A 15382-nucleotide genomic window follows, 5' to 3' on the forward strand; every position below is an offset into this window, starting at 1 on the left:
TTTAAACCTGTAACTTAAAGAATTTATTGAGTAAATCAAATAATACACAGTTTAGCAGCATTTTTTTCACTTATGTACTTGGTACAGCGTCTCACTAACAGCTCAGACTCATAGTGATCCTCCTGTTTTCAGCCTTCCCAGCCCTGGGATTACAGGCGTGTGTCACTACGCCCAGACTAAGAGCAGCTTTATTAACATTTAGCAAGAGTTCCAGGGAAAAAATACTTAAAATAAATAATTAAAATTTTCACTTTAATTTATAATGAACTCATAGATGTCATAATCATATGTTCAATCTTTTAGAAAAATCATGTGTGGAATATGGAATTACATAGAATTAAGTGTAGAGATGGTTGCACAGAGAGGCTAGTTAACATTTTCAAGAAACATCAGTGAAAGAGCAGCTATCTCACTGCATGCCATGCTGGATGGTCTAGGCTCTTTTTTCAGTCATAGCGAGGATGCCGTGAGAGCAGGACTGAAGGGTATCTCATACCTATGTATCTGATCCGGAAGCCTTTCTTGTTATTTCCATGATCCGCTGACCACTGAAGAAACACTTCATGACCATTGCTTGTTATATTAAAAGCAGATGAATAATCTCCACTGAGAGAAACCAGCACTGGACTCTGAATATTTGGTCCTTTAGGAAGAAAATAATCCAATTTAGATATAACTGAAAAATTATAGTTCCATTTATCTTCAGTGTTTTATCTTTAATGCGATATTAAATCTTTAAATTGTTCCACAACCAACTTTCACCAGTAATATATAAAAGCATAGTACAAGTAGTTTTTAAAAAATTTTAATGCTGCAGTCAAATAACTACAGATTGACTAAAAAAAACTAATTAAAACTCTCATGTTGTATGTGACTAATGTTAACACTTCTGTAATACCTGTAAAATACAGATAGCATTCTATCTAATTGTTTATACTGAAGGTCTCAATGCATAATTAGAGCATTTGGACTGAACTAATGAATATTTAGTAAGTATAACCCGTGGTTACCGTCATACACCTGAAGAACATCAAATTCCTTTTCTGTCTGGAAGAACTCGACAAACATGCTGATATTGTAACCCTTTTCCACTGAAATGCTCCAGGCGCACATCTGAAGGTTTGGGTAACTGTCAGGGTATCCAGGGCTCAGTATGACTCCTGTAGAATCTAACCGTAACTCATTGGCAGGACACAGCACTGTCAAAGACAGATATCGTTCAATGAGACTCTTGAAGAGCCTAAGTGAAAACTGTGTATTAAACCCTGATTGCTTTCTTTTTATGTTCAGTACCTATAAAGAAGATGATTCCTTGAGTTATGTGTCAGAAGACATTAAGATTACCTTGTGAAATATGGTTCAATGACCTAAATTTTATACTGACTTCCTTTCCTATTACATGGAAGATACAGTATTTGTGAACAATAAATAGATACATAAGTAACATACAAAGCATTCATTTCCTTCTCTTTCTTCACATTCTTTCAAATTTGTCCCTTGTGTTCTCCTAACTCTGCCTCTGTTATCTATGTGTTAGTATTTTGCTTTCCTTCTTCATAGTTTTGTTCACTTTCTTGTCATAACCTTTAGGCCTCACAGCCATCAGCCCTTTCTGGACCTTCATTTCCAGCAAGGCCATTCCTGATGTCAGGGATGAATGACAGCTATGAGGACCTCACACAACTCCAGGTGGCAGAATGGAGCTCAGCTCTGTGCCATCTCCAGTCCTTAAGTGGAGGTTAAAGCACAAGCTCTCCTTTCTTTATTTTTTTTCTCTTCTTCTTTCACATTACACTTCTTCTTATAATAGATATCTCAAGAATAAAAATATTCTTGTAGTGAGACCCTATAAACCCTGTATTAAATACATAAAAAAGAAACTTCCAAGGCTTGGGTATAAGATAAAATTAATGGAGTGGGAGCATAATAGAAATTTGTTATTATATACTGGCCAAACAATGTAATTATGTTGTAACAGTCTCCTATGTGCATAGCACCAGTAACCTTTGTATATTAGAGCAAAAAATACAAGCATGTAATTAATTTTGGGTTAGGAATGGGAGTATTACTGAGATGAGCAAACTCTATTACTCAAATGATATTATTTTAGTTAATTTTTGTATCTTTTAAGAATTTCAGGTTCTAGAATGTAGTATTGACAGAACACCTCACACTGTACAGATATATACAGTCAAAGAAATATGAAAGATTTACTTCAGTTGAGAAAAATGCCTTCTCTTTGTCAGAACAATGGAAGTGACTATAACAAAAGTCCTTACATATAACATTAGTGAAGAGTTTTTAAATCCCAGAGAGCCATATTTTGAATGTTCTCTGATAACTAAACAACTGGAGGAATGGGTGAGTGAGATGGCTTTGTAGTGTGTATTAATCAGCCAGGTTGATGGGGCTCATCAGGGAATTTTCATACATGTCTGTTACATGCAATGATCACATCTGCCTCTCTCCTTCCCACCTTCGCCCTCCCACTGGTTGAATTTCATGAATTCTAAACACTCCTGCATCATTTCCTGGTTGAACTACTATACATAAACTTCCATTTCTTCTCTCTCAGACTTCATTGTGTCTTAAAATAATTCCAGCATCACCTAAAGAAGATTTTTTTTACCATGTTAGTTCAAATAGAAGGGCTTCAAAATTCCAAATACAGTTGGTGAGATGTAGGTAAATATGTGAAGAATTTACACACCCAGAATTTTCAAGGAGCAATGATAATTTGATAGTTTTGTGTTACAAAGTCTCCAAGTAAGGTAGGTATGAGAAAGTATAATAGTGAATTGTAGAAGCATATGTTTGGTCTTTAATCATTGTACTTATTAACTTGAAAACACTTGAAAAGAAAATTGGATAAAACTAATTTTAAACTGTTGAAAATTGATTATATAGTGATTAATAAAGCATAGCTGAATCTAAGGTCTATTTTCCTTTGTTTTAGGCTTTACTTCAGTTTGCTTTACTTCACCTTTAGATTGTGTCTTGTAGGTATTATTTTGAGATTTTTTTTTTAAAGCAAAACAAGAATAATAGCAGTTTCTTTGCAGTCTAAAAACAGAATTCTGATTTCGAGTTTCACAGACTGACATACCGAAATGAAGGGTGTGATCGAATGTACATTAACCCTAAATCCTAATTTCACTAATCTAAGACAGATCAACAGAAAAGCGGTCTGATGACAAGAATAATGGCAAGTGCTTATTGACGGGAACTATCCTAAGCACTAAGATGCCTGCAAGCCTACATTACGTGTCTCAACTTTCAAAAGTATGGTCATGTTTTTGTCATTCTGGGCTGTCATATAAGCAAGCATTCTGCAACTGACTATAGTCAGACCAATTGTACGCAATTGTATTCCCCTTGTACACATAAGAAAATGGATACTTAGAAAGTTTAAATTCCCCAAATCTCATGGATTTGGTGCAGCCAATGTTTTTAATGACTATAATTGGTCATTAGATGTCCTTTATTTCAAACTCCTTGAAGAGGACCGTATCTGGATTCATAGTACATATTTTAAATGAAATACGCAAAATTAAAGATTTCAAGTTAAAAAAAAAAAACATACTACTGCCACTTCCTAGAGAAAGTAGAAAAACTAAAATACTTTAAAAGACACTGAAACAATGTAGCTCTGTGCCTGCAAATTGCAAACAAATGACTCTTAGAGCAAGCTTGTGAATTAAATCATTTTTTAAAAAAAATTTATATCAGCTTCTTGGCTTTAATTTGTGGTCACTTCAATATAAGAACCACATAGGCTAAATCTGAGGGATGATTTGCTAAGTTTTAGCTAGTATCGGAGGTATAATTAACAGACAAAAAATGTAATTATGCATTCTCTGTAGCAGCAGACTAATATAAATTACAATTACTAATCTATAAAAATTCTGCTTTTGGAAATAAGACTATGAAAAACTGTAAAAACAAGGGATCACGAACTATACCGGCTGTCAGTATCATTTTATTTTCATTTTAAAAATATTGCATTGATCTCCACTTTGTACTCTGATAAAATACTTTGGAGATGACAAAATGCGATGTATTAACTATGGTTGTTCTTTCATTGTGTCATGAAATTCTGTTCCACCTTTTTCAATTGAAATAAATAGGACTTCATGGAGATCCAGACGGTGAAACTAATCTTCCCTTTAGAGAGTTCACAAAATGTGTTTATATATTGGAGTAAAGCAATAAGTCCTGTTACGGACTCGCTGATTCGCGCCTGCCTTGCGTGTGCTAGTTATTTTCCCAGGTTTTGTCTCCCAGGAGACAGTAGCCTTACCCTTCCCAGTTGTACATGTATATTGTCTGAAAATGAATTCTGTATAATCTGACTACAGAGCAGTCTTGCATGAAAGAGAAGGCTGAGTCTTTGACACGCATGTATCAGAACATAGCAGAGTTCAGCACACCCAACAAACTTCAGGACTTCCCAGAGCCTTGGCTGAAACCAGGAGGAAATCTCTCATCCAGGACGCTTTATATCTCCAAACCTACTTTGTTCATCTGCTTTAAAAGTTTCCTGTGAAAATCCACCCTCTTATCAGAAAGCTTCCAATTAAATAAAAAATCAAATAAGTCTTATTTATTGCACCTTTAAAATAATGATTAGAAAGGGCCGGCCAAATAGCTCAGAGGATTAAAGCACCAGCAAGCAGGTGCAGGGGCCGGGGGTTCTATCCCCGGTGGTTCTACCCCCAGGCCTGCCGTGCTGACACCCCACTTCTTCTCAGGGTGCGCTCAGATGGCGACTGAGACCGGGCATTCTGGCATGTGCCTGTCATCCCAGCACTTGAGAGGCTGTAAACAGGAGAATAACTACTAGTCCGATCTAGTAGTGAGACCCTGAACACCCTGTAGACCCTTGCCTAAAAATACAAAAAGTAAATAAATTAAAGAAATGAATAGAATTTTGGTCTTAAGCTTATCAAAAAGTAAAGGTATTGTACATGGACCAAACAAAGATATTTTGCAGAAAACAGATTCCATACCCTTAGAAATAAACCTTAATAAGGGAAGTAATCCTAGAAAATAAGGGCAAGGATAATCTAATAGAGTTCAATTTTACTTAAATTAAACAATATTCATGATTAAACGTAGTTACTGTGTGTTATGCACTGTTCCAGGGTAAAAATCCTTAGGAAACAATGGCTGCGCATCGTAATTCTGCAGGTACCTAAAATTCCTGCGGCATCTCAACCGGGCAGAGTGACATTCCTTGAAATCCGTGATTCACTTTCACCTGTGTTTTGAATCTGTGTCGGTCACTCATGTTTCTGCTTTGCTAGCCCTGTTATACCAGAATAAATTTCACTGGTCATCTGTGGCTTAAGAAGCAATGATGCTCCTGAGTTTTCTCTTATCTTCAAGCCCCTAATGACCCTCTTCCTCTCCGTGTTCCAAGCATTGTATTACTCTCCTCAGAGATCCGCACATCTCTTACGCTACGATGGCTCCACAGTAACGTCTCATAGAACTTGTGCTTTGTAATTTCATCAGCTCCTTTTACTAACCAGGCAGTCTAAATGAACTTTAAGGAATGTAATGCTTAGAATAATTTTTATAAATAAATGCAATTAACATAGCTTTACATAAAGTCATTTGCCTTTTTCTCCATGCCCTCAAAAAAATTAAACAAGTTAAACTAACTTGAATAATGTTAGAAAGGTTAAAATCCAGAAGCATCAAAGATGTTTGAAACTAAATCTGAGAATTTCTGGAATGAAAAATACCACATGTTTCACAATTCACAGTAGCATCCCTAGCAGAATATTTAATATCAACATGAAATTGATTATTTTTCAGTCCTGCTGCAGCTGAGCTAAACACCAATATTTAATAATTAGGTGACAATGAAAACTGTTACCTTGGCAAACTGGAGGGGCCCCGTCCATCTGCAGGCGCTCACCTAACCTGCACGTCAGAATCGCGTTTCCGACCAGTGTGAATCCTGGAAGACACTGGTATCTAATAATGTCACCTATTAAAACCAGAGAGAAGAGAGGAGGATTCCAACAAATGACAAAGCAATGATAAGAATGAATAGATACTTCATTTGTAAAAGCAGAATCTTTTTTTTATTTTAGTCAAGTTCAATCAGTGTGAAAAATTCCACCAGTTATAAACAGGGGTGATATTCAAATCACTGAAAAATCAGTGCTTAATTGGCAACAATTAATCAGATTGAAAGGCAACAATAAAGTACCAACCCCAGCTTGTACTGGTGTAAACTGAGTAGAAATACGCTATAGTGGTAAAGAAGTAATTTGACTGGTACAGGTGTGATAGGCATTATAAATATATTAAGTAATTAGAAGGCTTCCAGTTCATCAATTTATAATAAAATTGGACTTACATTGGTCAGTGATAGTTGTTTTATAGGTCATAACTTGAACGAAAATAATAATAATAATAATAATAATAATAAATTAAAGTATATTAACATGTATTATTGTCTTGCCTCATTTCTAAATGGTGACACATTATTTTGATTGAATATCCAACTCAATTTAAAGGGATTTTATTATCAATTAGAGCACAATTAGGGAAATGTTTTCCAAAATATGTATAGGAAATATGTCTTTTAATACACCCCAACATATCAAAATTCTGTGGAGTCAGTCCTTAGCCTGAACTCAGAGAACATACATAGAACTCAAATAATTTGGGTACAATCTCCAGAATTTAGTTTATGGATCAAATTCCAATACTGTTTCTAAAGTACATCCTGGATAAACAGTATACATATTTCTTATGAATATTTCCAGCCCTCTTTACTCTTTCTGACAATTAGAAATAATCTTCATGAATCCAAGAAAAGGGGACTAAAAATAGGCTGCTATTCTTTATTATTTATGTTTCCTTTTTAAAAGTATCTCTTTAAACAATGTAGTTTTCATGTAAAGAAATTTTACAGACTTTACCTATTTCAAATTCATCATCTTCAGTCAAAATTTCAGCATTGGCTACTGGTGGTGGAGGTTGGCAAACTCTTAATTGATAGGCTTTTAAAAAGAAAGAAGAGCATTTCACAAGGGTTTTATAACAAACAGAGCTAAAATTTGTCAAGTTTCAAGTATTTATTTTTTTAAAGTGTAAAACGAGAGAAAACCCATTCTTTAGGGGACAAAATGTTATGCCCAAGTCTTTCATTTTTTACTCCGTATTTCCTCCCTCCCTCCTCCCCAGGTGAGTTCAACACTGTTCTGGAGATCAAACTTGGGACTTTGCCCTTGCCAGGTGGGTGCTTTCTTACCCTTGTCTTCATCCTTCGTATTGTATGATTCATAACACATTGCTTATTTTATTTTGACATGACTATAGCTATAAAATATGTACTCTTGTTTATTCACCTGCTCAGTGCCAGTCTCCCCAAAGCTCAGCATAGAATCCTCTATGCCCAGCACAAACTTCTTTCCAGCAGTAATAATTGCAAACAAGTTCTCAGAGCTTATACTCTTCCAGCCAGTATTAAAACCTTTGTACTTCTATTAACTCAAATGATCCTCATAAAATTGTTTTATTATTTAATTTATATATTCCTAAAGTATCTCATTTTTGTTTTAAAAATGTTATTAGAATTACAGAGTTTGAGCAAATCACACAGCTCTAACACTGAGTCCAGCTAGCCTACTTCAGAGCCTTCCTTATCTTACCATGCTGCACTACTGTGTTTATGGTGATTCTGTAAAAGTCAGTCTATTCACCAGAAGAGTTTACAGTGTTGAACTCAATTGGTACCATGTTCGGTATAATCATCTCTAAAAGCAGCTCTCTGTGTACGAAAGCATTATGCTTAAAATCCCTAAATGTATTTGAAAAGCAATAATTGCTTGACTGAAGTCTTGTTTTCTCCAGGAACTTTTAAAACATTTACTTGATTTTTGTACATTCAAAAAATACATATTTAATATCTATGTATTTATAACATCTGAGGCAAGTGTACATGTTTTATACTGAGACCTTTGTGTACTGCAATAAAATAAAGAGACTCAGACTTAAAAGACATAGTAGTTGTTATAGCTTACATTTAGATACCACCCCACCCCAAAGCCTCATGCAGTCATAAGCGGGACTTCTTCAGAGGTGGCTGAATCTACAGTGCGTGAGGCTAGAATTCACTGATAGTGCAATGCTAGGATCAAGGGCGCTAGGAATAAGGATCTGATTGCTGCCCAACACCTAAGTAGCCTGAATAAAGGAAACAACTGGTCATTTCCTGCTTGGCCTGCTTTGCTACCTTCTTCCTACCATGAACAGTCTTTGTTTTGGAATTCCTGTCCTGTGCCACCCTGTCTTGGATCCAGCCACCTATGGACTGCAGCCTCTTTAAACTGTGAGCCAAATAAACATTTCCTGCTTTAACTTTGGATATTGGGTTTTTTGTCTCTTTCATTAAAAAAAAAATGCAGAAAGAATTTTGAGAGCAGAGAAGTGATGTCATTGCTGTGACTATAGCTGACCATATGATTTAAGAGATTTTGGAGCAGATTTGTGAGAAGGGGAAGCATTAGGAAAGGTTCAGAGATGCCCACTGAAAAAGTGGAGCTGGAATGTCTGAAGTTGTACTTGGTGGTAGATTCTGGTCGGAGCTCAGAAGATCACAAGGATGATAGAAATGATGCCAGTAAAAATCAGGCTCAGGAGATTTCTGCTGGGAAAAGGACTGCTTTGTTTACTGGGCTCCAGACAATGTGTATTGTGGCTTGGCAGAAAGTTTATCAGCATTTTTTTCCTGTCCAAAGACTTTGCCTGAGACTAAGCTTAAGGGTGGCAGACTAACGAATCTGGCAGAAGATATTTCAAGGCAGTCTAATGTAGAAGTAGTGGTGTGGTTACTGTTGGGGGCTTTTCATCAGATTTATATTGAGAAGCAAGAGCAAAGAGTCCAGCAGAATGATTTAAAAATGTTTTGCATTTGGCCAGAAATAATGCTCCAGTAAAGTTCCAACCCACAAAGATGGAGAGGAGAAGAAATTGATCCCTGAAAAGACTAACCAGAAAAATTAAGTATTCAGAAGAAGACAAAAGAAAAACTGGGCATGAAGATATTACAAGAACCAACAGGACTACTAACTCTGCAGCCTCAGAATTCCAAAGGTGAAAGACATAGCTGTGAGAATAAAGCCCCAGAGCACCATGTTCTAAACTGTAAGCAGGTTAGAGAAATTGTTCTTGAGTTAGTAGATCTCCATAGCTGGGAGGCAAGGAAGCCTGGCTCCAGCTCCAGCTGTTGGGAGCACTTGTCATCACCCATTTGGTGCTTGTTTACATGCACACAAACTGTGAGAATTATGGAATAGTGAAGGTGGCTGGGGAGGCCAGGCAGTGTGACCCTGAGAGGCCATTTATGAACCTGACAGTGTAAAGCCTAAGGTACAGTGGTGACCCCGGATGTTTGGAGAATCCAGGAACGTGAATCAACTATGAAATACAGTTTTCTGAGGAAAATTATATGGAGGAAGTAGAGCTGGCTCCATGGGAAATACAACCGCCAGCAGTGCTGAAGGGGTGGGACCACCCAAGCCCTTTGGAGTCCATAAATTGCCACAGATCTCCAGGTGTCCTAGAAGTAGAACTTGAGATATAATGTATGCCTTGCTGGATTTTGGTCTGGCTTTGTTCCCATTCCTTACTACCCCCTCTTTGTAATCTTTGGGGTGGAAATTTCTATTGTGTCAATATATGTTAGGGTCTAACTTTATCGTTATATATTTTTTTCTTTCGTATTTTAGGGCAGAGCCTACAGGATGTTCAGGGTCTCACTACTAGATCGAACTTGTAGTGATCCACCGGTTTACAGCCTCCCAAGAGCTGGGATTATAGTCAGGCACCACCAGCCCAGTCTCAATTTCCCTTTCAACATGCCCCGGGGACAGCGCCCGCACAGAAGTTCCAGGGATCGAACCCCCAGCCCATGTATCTGCTGAGCTATTTGGCTGGCCCTTAAAAGAACCAGTTTTGTGTTTGTTTGGTTGGTTGGCTGTTTTTCTTTTTCTTTTTCTTCTTTTCTTTTCTTTTCATCTTTTTTTTTTTTTTTTGTATTTTAGGGTTTATTGTCATATGTAAAAAGGCTTGCAGCTAAGTTTGCCTTAAATCTCAGAGAAGACTCTGAACTTGGACTTTTCAGCAATGCTGACAGCCTTAGAATGTTGGTCACTCTTGGAGATGCACTAAATGCCTTTTGCATAAATGGATATGCAAAAATCTATGGGAGGCCAGAGGCTGAGTGGTATGGCTTGTTTATATGTTGCCTGTTCATAGACAGGGTTTCTTAAGAAGTTGCTGGATATAATACATGTAACGCTAGAATTCATACATGGAACAAGGCTAGTATTCAGGGCTATAGAATTAAGAGTGTGAATGCTACCCACCCTACATAGCCCAGATGACATATAAGGGATATAAAGAGCTATGGTGCACTCGGGCTTGCTTGCCTGTCTGCCTTGCCACCCTCCTTGGAGCAGGCCAACTGTGGACAGCAATGTATACAAACTGTGAGCCGAATGAGCTTTTCCTTCTTGAACACTGGGTGTTGGGTATTTGGTCTCAGCAGTGAGAAAAGTAACTAAGACAGTAGTTTACATAAGAAATATGCTAGGCAGAACTAAAACCAGCATCCTCTAGCTTTAAGGCTTATTTTTGTGATGTTGTGCCTATTACAGGAGGACTTTGGAAGCTGTCAGGATCATTAACTAGACCAGATAAGGACAAGTCCTTCAAAAGGAAGGGAAGGGGATATACTTGTAGAACAAATGAGACTTCACCTGTTCTAAAGAGATGGTGGACAGAACAACATTTTTGACAGAGAAATAAACTTCAACAAAATCAAGTTTTTAATTCAACATCATATAATAAAGAGGTTAGTTGGGTAATAAACTGTACAGTTTAACAAAGACAGAAGAGTATAGTTTCCCAAATATAATAAATTGCAATGAATCAAATAAAGTTTGATTCAATTTTCTTCTGATGATTGTTATTGGTCACATCACATATCTTCCTTGTAGCACTTTGTCCTACTTATAAAAGTGCTTGGTGTTCAGAAGACTCATTTGCAAGTACAATGCTGCTCTACACAGAAGGGCTACCACTAGAGAAGAAAAAAACACATGCTGGGAAGGGAGCCTGGGATGGAAAAATGCAAAGCACTTGTGAGGAAAAATTTGGTGGTAAGTAGGAATTTTTGAAAATTGACTTCTCAACTTAAATTCTAAAAGGAGTATGGCTCTACAGGTCAGAGACAATTGTAAGAAAATGGTGAAGTGGTTAGAGAAAAGGGAGAGGAAGGAAAAGAGAAGTCTATCCAGGGAATTCTCATGAAACTATGCTTTCTTGAGAGAACATTTTCTGACTTTAATGTAAATCAGAGAACAATTCTGAAATCAGAGAAATGTGAAGATGCCCATATTTGTGTTTTTTATTTCATTTTTCCTGTAAAATTACCTATAAACTTTATGTTAATCATAACTTGGTCTATTAAGGAAGAAAGTCATTTTTATTTACGTAGACTCCCTGAACGTTGAGATCTGTAGGACCCACTGAGCATGACCTGTGCAACTCAGTTGTAAAACCTCAGAGGCCAGAGATTACAAATTACTATTAATGGGAATATGAAGGTCAGAGATAACAGGCCACATGGATGCTGCGAGGTAAGGTCTGCCCGATTCTCTGCTTTTCCCCCATCACCATGGGTTTTATTCACTGTGTCCTTAGATAGTTTTATCACTGTGGAGCCATGGAGCATCTGCTTCAATAGCACCCACTCTACTTTCATCACTTTTAGAATTATGAATTCTGAACCAGCTTTCTTGTGCATACATTTTCTCCATCTCTTCAGCCTTCAGTAGAGATTTTTTTGTCTAGACTCCAAATGCCATATCTCCAGGTGAAACATTCCTTCTGAGCTTCTCAGTGTCTCGCTCCCCCACTTCTTGCTGAGCTCTGTGCTCACAGAGCCCTGTTTTCTGTCACACACAATGGTGGCATCTTTTCAATTTAGCATTATCCATGTATTTGCTTAACTTTTCATTGTACTCGTGCAGACTTAAGTTACAGGTGGGATACTGTGTGCCTTTTTGCATAATTCAGTGACTGTCTTCTCTTACTGCACCTAGAATTCAGCAGGTATGTGCGAAATAAATAACAGAATACTGGTTGCCTAACAAGAGAAAGTGTTTCTAAACACAGTCTTAAGATGATCCTGTGTTTGAACTGTAAGCGAGAAGGAAATAGAGACAATTTGGAGTCAAGGTTCTAGATAATGGAATATAAGAAGATTCTTCCCTCATTAGTGGAAAATAAGGTTTTTATGATTCAACTATATAATTATTTGAGGCAAGGTGTCATTGTAATGGGATTCAGGGTGGCCCTAAAATAACTGTGGAGGCTGGTCTGGCCTCTATCTCTACGCATTCTTCTGACTCAGCCTCTTGAAGGCTGGAATTACAGGCATACATCACCACACCTAGCAAAATATATGATTTTGAAAAAAATAAAAGAGATAGTTAAAGAATCTCTTTTCATCTACTTAAGTTTTGAACTTTAAATAAAGTGCCACAAACAGGAAAATTATAAAAGTCCATTAAAATTCTATTTTAAGTCTTCTCAGTTTTCTGTTTGTCTCAGCATAATACTAAAATTTGTCTATTCTTGTCAAAACCCAGGTGTACAAAGCTGCCTTTCCACATTTGTTTTGCTGTAGTAAATACTGTTGCCTACTGTTTGTGCAAGTTTTGAAATTACAGAGTGTTATTTAAAGTAGAGTTGCTATAGATATATCAGATAAATCAAATCCTTACTGGATTAGGGTGGTTCCTTAATCCAATAGAACTATTGTCCTTATTTTAAAAAGAAAGGATTGCAGGGGCTGGTGAGATGGCTCAGTGGTCTAAAGCACCTACTTAGAACAAGCTTAGCAAAGCACAGGGACCGCAGTTCAATCCCCAGCACCACATGCCTGCCAGCCCCGCCCCCTGGTGGGCTGAGCTGGCCATGTGCACGCGCACACACACACACACACACACACACACAAATAAATAAATTAAAAAAAAAAAAGAAAGAAAGGGTTGGGACGCAAAGACAGATACAGTGATGCTGGGAAACGGAAGTGCAGACTGCAGTGACTCATCTACAGTGTGACAACGTGCCTGAAGCGTTTCCTGGTGCACACAGCAGACCCTAAGCCACTTTCCAGCTAAAAGCTAAGGCACATTTTCCCACATTTATAACCAAGTAAGTCAGTATAGGAATATTTTTCCTGTTTTCTTATTATTAATTTTCAGTACCTACAGATTGAACCTCTTAATCACCAGATTTAATTTGTAATATTAGAGAGAAAAAATACCTGTCCTGGATGACTTCTAGAACTTCACATGACACATAAGCATATACTACATGCCCATACATACATATTTTCATGTTCAAAAGTATATTTAACCCAAAATTAGTATTTTCCAATTGAGCTCTCTCAAGCCCCCAATATGTGACATACGTCTTCTGTATACTAAATCTTTATTTTTCACAAATTTTGCTAGCCTGGAAAATGGCTCCATAATACTGACCATTTAGTGTTTTAATATCTTATATTCCCTCACTTTTATTCTTTTGTATATTAGTTCTTCATCAACAATGTATATAGGGTCCTTTTGCAAGTATGTGCATGTTGTTAAAATATATAGCATAGCGCATTTACTATTTTATTAAATAAGTTATTACTGAGTTCCAACCATGTGTCAGATACTTTGATATGTGCTAAAAATGCTACAGTTAACAAGCAGGCACAATCCTGCCTATATTCATGTTAAAATTATGAGGAAGATACTAATCACGCAATCTCATTAATCAATAGAATTGATGTAGTGGAAGAAAGGCACATGCTTATACAAGTTTTTTGTCACTGGGGCTGGATATCCAACATACACATCTTAGAGGAGAGGTCTGTTGGGCTCACAATTCCAGAGGACTTAGTTCACAGTCATATGGCCAAGGCAGAAAGGGTATGGTGGTAGTTCAAAGTGACTTAATATGCTGGATGGTGTTAGGTACAAACCCTCGCAATTGACCAGACCAGGAATGCTGACACAAGTACAAGATTTATTGGGGGCATCAAGCAGACTGGCTGTCTAGTGGACAAAGAAAGACAGCTGCCAATAAAGCGGGGAGAGGAGACTTTATAGGGTCACTCAGGGAGGGTGATTTCAGGCTGGAACAGCCAGGTCTCAGGTAGACATCATTTATCTTCTTCGTGGTTTGATTTTGTTTACATCAGAAAGGAGTGAGCTGAGACTAACATGGGTCAAGAGAAAGTGCGTCTAGAGAAGAATACAATGTGGGGCAGGGTTGGCATTGGGGTTGGTGTAGGTTACCTAGGAAACCAAGGGAGGGAATGTTTGGGGCAAGGTGCCCGGGAAATTTTGAGTCCTGACCACCAGTGTCAGCTCACATGATCTCTTTCTGATGGTGGTTCACCTCATGGTCTGTGGCTTCCATCTACAGATGTTCTACATTGAGGGTTGTTCCAACTCTCTGGAAGCTCTACTGAATCATCATTTGCTTACAGCTTCGCACATATTGAGGCATATGCTTGGCCTGCCAAGATTTCTCTTGATATCTGGGTTGCGGTCGCTATCTGTTTACCATTCTTGGGTTCTGCATGCCAGAGCCACTTACACCATGTGGATTATGCCAAAGGGTGCCACCACCTGGAGGTCTAGCTTTGTGCCATGCCTAAAGGAGCGTCTAAGTCCCTCCACAGCTGGGACTAGTGAACCAAATCCCACAGAACCTATTCACTGGGTGACTGTTCTTGATCAGCATTCCTAAGCACTCTCTTCTCAAATGAAAAGTTTACACATATTTTATCCTTGAGCTCACAGTGGTTTGGACTTGTTGATTCCTGAGATGCCCTTACGACATTTTTACTCCTGTTCCTATGCAAAACACTTGGTCTCTTTCCAGGACTGCCGATTTGTTAGCAATTACACTCTCTTTGACGCCAACTTTCTGTATGCTTTCTTTATTGATAAGTTACAGTCTTCTGTAACTATTTTGGTTCCACTTTTGTTCTTGAGTTTCAATGTAGATCTGTCTAGGTATGTCTAACGTTATCCATGACACAGCCTGCTTACTGGACTAACATGAAATTTTCCCTGCCAGATCAATTAGTCTACAGCCTGTAAACTCAGCATCTTCCAAAGTCTCAGGACTTGGGCAAACTGTAGATAATATTTCTACTAAAGTATAACATATGACCTCTAGTCCAATTCCCAATAAAGCCCTTATTCCCATGAATCCTCATGCGTCTGATCTCTATCCTCACTGTCCTGTCAGTACTCTGATCTTATGAGTTCTAACCAGAACCACTCGT

The 15382-nt window shown here is 37.7% G+C and overlaps 1 protein-coding gene across 1 annotated transcript in view; it reads right to left on the bottom strand.

The window, feature by feature from the left end:
- Nucleotides 1-15382, bottom strand: part of Csmd3 (CUB and Sushi multiple domains 3) — a 1279636-nt gene that overhangs the window by 78894 nt on the left and 1185360 nt on the right. The window contains exons 48-51 of the mRNA XM_012516661.2: nt 6942-7022; nt 5885-5998; nt 1011-1199; nt 497-643 (exon numbers count right to left, since the gene is read on the bottom strand). Coding sequence (XP_012372115.2) covers nt 497-643; nt 1011-1199; nt 5885-5998; nt 6942-7022 — 531 coding nt within the window. The remainder of the gene's footprint in view (nt 1-496; nt 644-1010; nt 1200-5884; nt 5999-6941; nt 7023-15382) is intronic.

Source organism: Octodon degus, unplaced genomic scaffold (genome assembly GCF_000260255.1).
Source record: "Octodon degus isolate 3935 unplaced genomic scaffold, OctDeg1.0 scaffold00118, whole genome shotgun sequence".
NCBI classification, from domain to species: domain Eukaryota; kingdom Metazoa; phylum Chordata; class Mammalia; order Rodentia; family Octodontidae; genus Octodon; species Octodon degus.